The sequence below is a fragment of the Triticum aestivum genome, chromosome 5A, assembly GCF_018294505.1.
Source record: "Triticum aestivum cultivar Chinese Spring chromosome 5A, IWGSC CS RefSeq v2.1, whole genome shotgun sequence".
Classification (NCBI taxonomy): Eukaryota; Viridiplantae; Streptophyta; class Magnoliopsida; order Poales; family Poaceae; genus Triticum; species Triticum aestivum.
Window position 1 is genome coordinate 435,192,163 of NC_057806.1, and position 9,529 is coordinate 435,201,691.

Sequence of the window (9,529 nt, forward strand, 5' to 3'; positions counted from 1 at the left end):
TGACAATTCAATTGCCAAAGTTTACACGTATTCTCTCGCTTCCATCATGTCGAATAGAAATTAGGGTTGAAATACTGTCCAACAAAAGTTGTTGTGCTCCCCTATATTTTGTGGGCTATCACATACTACCATATACAGTGAGAAGGTGATTTGTACTCCTTCGGGTCCAAAAAAGGAATCCTTGATCTCTTTATCATAATGGCGCATGCATCCCAAATATGAAGAGTAGTGTCTCAGTCTTACAAGTGTATCCAGCATCCAAGAAAAAAGAAATAAAAACAGAGTGAGCCTCATCTCTCAACGGTTAGACGAGCAACCGCGAGAATCAGAAACAAACACTCAAAGCTTTATAATTCTTAAGTAAACATATCTCCTTTTCTTTAGCCATTTTTTTGCGATATTCTAACTATTTGATTGATGAGTGGCTGTACAATTCTCACGTGAAAATATTGCGGATACTTGAGAAATGAGCAAGCTCCGGGGCATACGGTGACGGTCAGACCAGTGGTTGAACAATTCTTTCTTTGGCGTATGTCCACAGCTTTCGGTCCAAGATCCAGCGGACAGCAGCACCCCAATCTGCTGGCAAGCAATCCTATTCGTCTACTGGCTGATCCATCGGTACATGAAATCTCTTGTCCTTTTCATCGTTTTTCTCTTTCTCACCCTGACAGATCCTGCACAGTACGTGTGCTCCTTAGAACAAGCGTACAATATATACTACCCTCGTACACCTACTTCCTCTCCTCCTCTCTACTCCCTTCTAGGGTTGTGCTGTACCGCTTAAATCATTTGGGTGGGAAATTGGGGGCACCGCCGTACGCATCAATTCTCCTAGACAACTAGAATACACAAGCTAGCTAGCTAGTTCGCACCTGCTGAGACCCCCGTTCGCACCACCTTTGAGCCTTTTCCGCCGGCCGGCCGTTCGCCATATGGAGTCCAACGGCGGCGAGGGAGAGGGCGACATCGACCTCAACCTCTCCCTGCATCGGGCGTCGTCGCCGGAGCCGCTGGGCTACTTCACCTGCACCTACTGCAACAAGAAGTTCTACTCCTCCCAAGCGCTGGGCGGCCACCAGAACGCCCACAAGTTCGAGCGCAGCGTCGCCAAACGCACGCGGGAGCTGGCCGCCGCGCGCCGCCACGGCCACGTGGGCCAGGTCGGCGCCGGCGAGGAGGCCAGCAGGAGAGGGAAGGACCCGACCAGCAATGCCGCCGGGAGCTCCTCGCACAGGAGGGCGTCTCCGCCGGAGGCAGCCCGCCGGGACCTCATCGCCGAGGAGATCGATCTGTCTCTCAAGCTCTGAATTACTGGATCGAGGTTCTTGTCACTGCAAACTTATGGTCTATTCGCCTTATTACTGGGTTCTTGTGATTTCTTACTCATTTTATGTCTAGAATGAAAGTATGAAACCTCGCATAGAGCTTCTTCTCCCTTTCCTTTTGCTGTCTTTTTTTACCGGGTCATAATTTACTATATCAGTACTACTACTCATAAGGCATAAGCAAGGCAAAGACATACTATGGTGATATGCACTGCTCCAGAATGGCCGCATACGATATGTTACAAAGTTACTGCCCAAGTTACAAGGATGAAAACAGCATATAACTAGGCGAGACATGGACACATGCAGTACTAGCCATGCAGCGAAGCAGCTGCAGGCGTAGCATCATAGCCAACAGATAGCTAAGCCTCATCAATAATTCTTGTAAAGCAAATCTGTGGGTTATTCTCTGTAGGTGTGTGGTCCAGTTGGCCTTCCAATAGGATAGGATCCCCCTGTCGCTGCTGCTCCTTGTTCTGTACCGTGCATAAAACACGTGACTTATTACCTTCCTCTGTCGTTATTGGGATAGTGATACCAACTGAATAACTGTAATAATTTGGAGTGATGGGGAGGTTGCAACAGGTGGTTGTGCTGGCGATGCAGAAGAGAAAAGCTTGTGGAAAAGGAAAAAGCAGCAGGAATAAAATCCCAATAAATTATTTCTTGGACACAGAATCCCAATAAATTCTTCCCTATGCCTTTTTTGCAAAGCCAATTCTTCTCTATGTAGATGTTCACATCGAAACATCCATCTCTTGTTTTTTCAAAAAGGAGGTTTACCCGGCCTTCGCATCATGCGGTGCACACATCCATAACCTTCACCTCTTGTGGTTGTGAATAAATACAAATAATAATCAAATGATGTACTGTATTGTGCACTACAGGAAAATCACATGCTACCGAGTATTAACGTGTAAGCCGAGTGTTAAAACACGGGTTCTCGGCTTAAATCAACCTAAGCCGAGTAGTGACCGGATAATACATAGCAAAAAATAGGTACTCGGCTTCCATACGAGTAAGCCGAGTGTGTGCACAAAACGCTCTCTGTGCATGACCGATACTCGGTATATAGGAGGAAAGGCACTCGGCTTACAGCCATTGTCTGGCAAAGGTTTCTGCCACGTGGCCATCACGGCGGCTGCAGAAGTCTCCGTGACGGTGCTATATATAAGCCGAGTACCCAATAAACGGCACTCGGCTTACACATGCGCTACTTTTTTAAACCTATTTTTTAGTGCAAACAATGATTTCTAATTCTACACAGTTGCATTTATATTTAGTTATTGCATTTATTTCTTTCCGCAATTACCCATTCTATATACTCTAGTTTTCATCGCCCTTCCGATCCACTAGTTTCGTGATTTCTCTCTAATTAATTATCAATATTTTGCAACTTCGAATTTGTAAGGTATTGTCCTATACTCTTCACACCCCTTAGCGTACCCATATTAGGATCACATGCAAAATGATTAGTTGTTTTGAATCTTAACACGATTTGATGAAAGGACACTGGGCTTCCGTATGTTTGTGTTATGTTTCGGCCTTCACTTGCAGAAGGTGCATGATGTCATGTTCAAACAACCAATGACACCGAATAATTTGCCTGCTGCCCTGCTGATGGATTAATTGCAGAAGCTGAACTTAAAAGGGTGCACACTATAAAGAAAACACTTGATACATGTGTAGATAATAATTTGTTGGATTTCTCCATGAGAATACGTAACATGACTCTTACCCCAAAATGGTTACCAAATATCCTACCCTGACCTGCATAATGGCATCCTTCTCTTGCGAGGACCTCTAGGGCCAGATTTGCGCCTCCCGCTGCTCTCTGAATCAATCACACAACATTTCACTCAACTAGTTGAGAAGAATAGACACTGCTGTTTTCAGATATCGCGGTATGTGCTCCGTTGGTTCCAAAGTCAGAACGTGCCGCGAGGCCAGCTGGACACATGGCATAGCCATATACTCGGCTTATAGAGACGCCACGTGGCACCACCATTAGGTGGCGCCGGCCCTGATCCCGCATTTTTTGCCAAGAGCCACTGGTTTATACTCGGCTAACACATAAGCCAAGTACCCGTGAAGGACACTCGGCTTACATTGCCCAAGCCGATACACATTAAGCCAAGTACTGTAAGGCGAGTGCAACACTCGCCTTAAACTTTGCAGAGATTAAAATGCTCTTTGCCGAGTATACTTCATACCCGGCTTCATTTATTTTTCCAATAGTGGTGTATTAGTTTGGTTTAAACCATTTTGCCACTTCTTTCTTTGCTTACTATGTTTTCAATAAAAAATACTGAACATATATATATATATATATATATATATATATATATATATATATATATATATATATATATATATATACGCAATTTATAGCACATTTATTTCACTATATAATATCGGATAGTCCAGAGGTCAACCAAATGAAAACTTATTTTGCGTTAGTGGATTCGTTTTCGGCCATCAGATGCAAAACTAACGGCCAGATGGCCTTCCTCAACCTTATGCCTTCTCATTCTTCCTCTCAAATTTGCTCCAGCGCCAGCCTCGCCTCGCCGCCCTTCCCTTACTGCCGCCTGCAGTCGTTCTTATGCCGCCCCTCGGACACCCTATTAAATTGGCGAAGCACCAGATTTTTCCAGTGAGCCCTGCACCTTCTATCCCAAACCATCGAGTTTCTTACTCGCCTCCGCCGGCCGGCAATGACTCGTTCTTGGCCGAGACCTTGCTCACGTCCTTAGGCCTCGCTCACTTGCCCCAGCATCGCCGTCGGCGACCTAGGTCCTCTGTGTGGCTGGTGCTTCCTTCCCAAAAGTATCGACTAACCCAAATTTCAAATTCAAGCGATCGACGACCAGCTAAATCAATACAATATACCTTCATAGGCACTAAAGAGTACACGCTCTCCATGACTTATATTCTCTCAGCTTGAACATAAGCGCTATGGAGACAAGCTCAAAACAATCAGACTTCATGGACGGTTCTTTTGGGGCTTATAGGTGGCTGCCACCTACGTAACATATTCTGGCAACCCAACCTAAAATTTTATTCTAATAGGCTTCTAGAATAAAATTTTAGGAGCTGTCAGAATAAACTGGGTAGGGGGAAGCTTATTTTGACAGCCACACATAAGCCCCAAAAGAACTAGCTGCTACCAGGCTTCTAGAGAATGGTGTAATTATTAGCATATCACCGCCTCTCGACAGATCTTTAATGACTACAATGATCCAGAAGAGTTGTCATGTTCTTGTCAATAGTCTTTCTGTAATGGCTACATCATCCTTCTGTTCCCCATTAATTGATTATCCTAAAATATCAATTGACGAAAATATGTACCCATGCTTGTTTATTTAGAGCTTTTATTTTAGTTAAGTGATAGTATACTTGATATTATTTTACACAGTGCACTCTTTGTATTGCATGCTAATCAGTCTTAATCTTACTGAATTAGGATAACAACAAATATATAACTCATGCTTCATATTTTTCTTAAAAGATGTCATATTAAGCGCGATAAAAAAGTTTTTGAATACATTTGTGGGTTCTTATACATCATTATTGTCACACACTTCATTACTTTTATTATTTAAAAAAAGTAAACTGAGAGCTATCTTACATTTGTTTCTTTTTCAATTAATTTTAGTTGTTTTCAAGCACATATTTATACATTTGTTTCAACTGGCAGAAAGGCCCGTGCGTTGCAACGCGATAATACAATCACAGTCTCAAATCAAGTTTCCAATATTCACACGTGCATTCTAACATGCTCACAATGGATCGATGTTGGAGTTGATCCTTGATGCGTGTATTTTTTTTTGAGAACATCCTCGACGCATATATGAGAAGGAAAAGAAAAATTCAGTATCATGATGGATGAAACTGGAGGGCCCTATGACGTACGAATAATTCGGAGACACGCTCATTTTTTTCACTTTTACGGGTGACGAGGTTGGTAATTTACTTCAACTTTAGAGGGAAATTTGGATGACAGATGAAAATTTCAGAGAAACAATTAATGAAGAGTTCTTTTTTCACTTACGGGTGGTGGGGGTAATTTACTCTAACTTTAGGGGTAGTTTCAATGACTGGCGAGAAAATCAAAGAAACAATTAACAAATTGTTCTTTTTCTCACTTACACAGGTGGTATGATGGTTAATTTATTCCAATTTTATGAACAACTTAGGATAGATGAATGGACAAAAAATCAGAGAAATGCATTGTTCTTTAATATTATGTATAAATATAGACATATGCACTTTTCGCAGCAAGGCGCAAGGCATCATCTAGTATGACTAGAAGGCCGAGCACACCACACGCAGCATGGTGGCACAAGATTATGTCTCGTTAATCTTAGTTCTAACCCATAGCTACAATTTTGTGTCGCTATATTAGAGAGATGGCTTCTAGAAAGTGGGCAATTGGTTGGCGCATTCTAGTATCGGATAATGAACGTATTACTTACGACATCACGGTAAACCTATTAACACCCTTGTGGCACACGGCTGGCCTGACTAACCACAAACGTGTGCAATAAGGGCATCTTCAATGCTCATCCTCAAAACCTCCGAACGTGGTTTATCATCCAACATGATTCTGTATCGGTTTACGGATCGGTTCGAACGCATTTTCCCCGCAAATCGAAAACAAAGTGAGGGGAAGGGGTGCACGCATTCGGACCGTTGCCACCCCCGCTCCTGACTACCCTGGCCCACCAAAACCTCTTCTCCCTCGCCCGTGTGCGTTCGCTCCCGTCGCCAGCTGTTTGCATTCACCCCATCATAGAGCGGCCGCTCCGCATTGAAGCCGACCCAGAGCAGATGCGACTTCTGACTGGCGCCAGCATTGAAGCGGCGGGCCGGCCGAGAGCGCCACCGCATTGCGTTCCCGGTGTCCATGCCTGTTCAATGCCAGAGATGTGTTTACTGGACGGGACGGATATGTATGATACCCGTTCAATGCCCGTCCGTCTGTATGATGCCATTAAGCAGGCTCGGCGGCAAAGGAACCAACTCCGGGGCCGCGCATTGACACACTCATACACTTGGCCTCATTGGAATTTGCTATTTAAAGGTGGCCACACCCGGCTAAACTCCACACCACATCCTCCTCCCTTGCACCACATCCACCATGACTGCGAGCGGGAACGCTGTGTAGGAGAGCCTATCAACGGATATGAAGCACGAGGTCGCCGCCCTTGCGGCCAGGCAGAGCCGCCGTGCGAGGTGGACCGAGGCCGGCATGCTGGCCGGCTCCCTCGAGGCCTCCGACGATGACCCCATAATGGAGACGGGGTCCACCGACGACACCGCGCCGAAGCCCGCGGCGGTGCATGTCGACCCGATCATGTGACAGTGTCCTGGATTAGTGGGTGCTCACCACGTCGGCCTGCCATTCATGGGCCGGGCCGAGGATCCACCGACAACTAAAGAATGAGCCATGTAACCATGGTCCCCGGTGTGTTCAAGATGGAATCGTTCGAAGACTTGGTGCATACTCCAAGTTATATTTGAATGGTCGGCATGTTTATCCCTAGATGTACCCGACATACTTGCAACCCTAGATATCCTTGGTGCCTACATAAGCCGAGGGGTTTAGTCTGTAGAGGCAAGTTAGAACTCATTAATATGATCTCGAGGTAGATCATCTTGTACTTTGTACCCCACCACAATCAATACAAAGAGAGCATGACGTAGGATTTTATCTTTTCGAGAGGGCCCAGACTTGGTAACATTGTGTCTTTCTCTACTTCTTGTTACCATATAGCCAAGACCACCAGTTCGGGACCCCCTATCCAAGATCCGCCGGTTTTAGCACCGACATTGGTGGCCCATGCAGGTCCCGGTGTGTGGTAGCAAAGGCTCGATGGCTCATCTTTGGATCAATGACAACATTGGCTTTGGGAAGACCTTTATCCTCGGCAGCTCTTTGCCTTCGACAACATCATGCTTCACGCCAACTCGACCAATCACCTCGGCCAGGTCAAGGACCTCTCCCCAGGCCAAACCATCAGGTTTGGGAATCTCAAGTATGTCGTGGACTCCCATGGCGAACTTACCTTTTCGGGTTGGGTGTCATACGGGCCCGAAGACCTTACCAACACCATCGTATTAGCACCAGATTCAATCTCAGAGTAGGTCTGCGGTACAATTTGCATCACAGATATGGCTTTGAGCTCGGATCTGAACACTATGCTGCCGAATCAAGTGTTAGACCCGACTAGTGAATGTTCCGAGGCCACGTCATCTGGTACCTCGGGCAAACTTTAGTTGAGCCCCACCTACTGTCAAGATATGGGTGAGGTCGACCTCACACTCTTGAACGAGATGTTAGATCAGATTCAGAGCCTTGGAGTCTCGGATGATCAAACCTTGGTCTACAATCGGATCGGAGACAAACCCAGAGGAGCCGAAATTTGCGTCCCACCCTCCACCCACCTAATTGCTACATCCAAGAATTTAACCAACGTATTGGAGTATGCCTCGGAGGAGGCAGTCGACATGGATGAAGATGCCGACTACACGTCATACACTACATTGCCCTTAGCCACCTTCGATGCCGGCAAGTGGGCGGCCACCTCCACCTATGATGTCTATGTGGTGGATACCCCCAAGGACGATGAAGGAGGCAAAGAACCCCCCAAATGCCGATGTAGAGGATGCAGCAACAAAAACACAAGCAACAACGACACTATCAACAGTGCCACCGAGAATGGGGACACCACCGGCAATGGCACTACTTGACCAGTACGCCGGTGATAATGCTGATGCTGGAAATATCAACGACACCATATTCAACAGGGACGACAATGATCACGAGGATGGCGACTACTATCCGAAGTCTTAGGAAGATAGAATCCTTGGACCCGACGAATTTGACATCCCTGAGGAACCCCTTGAGGCCCCTGGACTTCAAGCCTTCCGCCGATGATTTGTAAAAGTTTCAGATCAAAAGGACGTTCTAGCGAATTATAGTAGTTCCTACACTAAGAGCAAAAGTTTGTGTTTTTGCACAAAATCAATTCAACTATCATCCAAATCATCCCAAAGGCTTTACTTGGCACATTATTGAAACAAAATCTATAAACATGATTACTACAATAGCTTAACCATGTGAACACACAGAAACAGTAGGTATAAGTATTGGGTTGTCTCCCAACAAAATCACTTTTCTTTAATGCCTATTTAGCTAGGCATGATGATTTTAATGATGCTCACATAAGAATAGTAATTGCAACATGCAAGAGAGCATCAAGAATCATGTGGCAAGCACACTTAAGCCTACACACTTCCTATGCATAGGGATTTTATGAGCAAACAATTTATTGGAGGAAGAATCAACTAGCATAGGAAGGGAAAACAAGCATGACTTCATAGCTTTCAACATAGAGAGAGGAAACATGATATTATTGAGATATGTAAAAGCATATGTTCCTCGGTCAATATAATTTTCAATAGCATCATGAATGAATTCAACAATATAACTATCACATAAAGCATTTTTTTCATGATCCACAATCATAAATTTTTTATTACTCTCCAATTAAGCAAATTTCTTCTCATTCATAATAGTGCGAGAAAACTCAACAAAATAGCTATCATGTGATACTTGATTGGCATAGTCCAATTGAAAATTAAAATCATGATGACTAGTTTCACGGTTATCATTATTCTTTATATCATAAGTGTCATCACAATAATCATCATAGATATCAACTTTGTTGTCATAATCAATTGAAATTGCTTCCAAAATTGTGGAATCATCATTAAATAAAGTTGTGACCTCTCCAAATCCACTTTCATAATTACTACAATAAGATTCAACACCCTCCAAAATAGTGGGATCATTATTACCTAGAGTTGACACTCTTCCAAACCCACTTTCATCTCTGTAATCATCATAACTAGGAGGCATGCAATCATCATAATAGATTTTCTCATCAAAAGTAGGGGGACTAAAAGGATCATCTTCATCAAACATAGCATCCCCGAGCTTATGGCTTTGCATATCATTAGCATCATGGATATTCAAACAATTCTTACTAATATCATTGCAATCATGCTTGTCATTCAAAGATTTTTTGCCAAACATTTTATTGAATTCTTCTTCTAACACTTTGGCACAATTTTTTGATCCATATCATTTCAAGAAAGACATTATAAAGATAATCAAATTGACACAAGTTCAT

The 9,529-nt window shown here is 44.0% G+C and overlaps 1 protein-coding gene across 1 annotated transcript; it reads left to right on the forward strand.

Moving 5' to 3' along the window:
• The first annotated feature begins 771 nt into the window (after positions 1–771).
• Positions 772–1,722, forward strand: LOC123107077 (zinc finger protein 2). Its single transcript, XM_044529084.1, has one exon. It carries the CDS (start codon positions 936–938, stop codon positions 1,308–1,310), a length of 375 nt encoding a protein of 124 aa, XP_044385019.1. The 5' UTR covers positions 772–935; the 3' UTR covers positions 1,311–1,722.
• Positions 1,723–9,529: the final 7,807 nt, after the last annotated feature.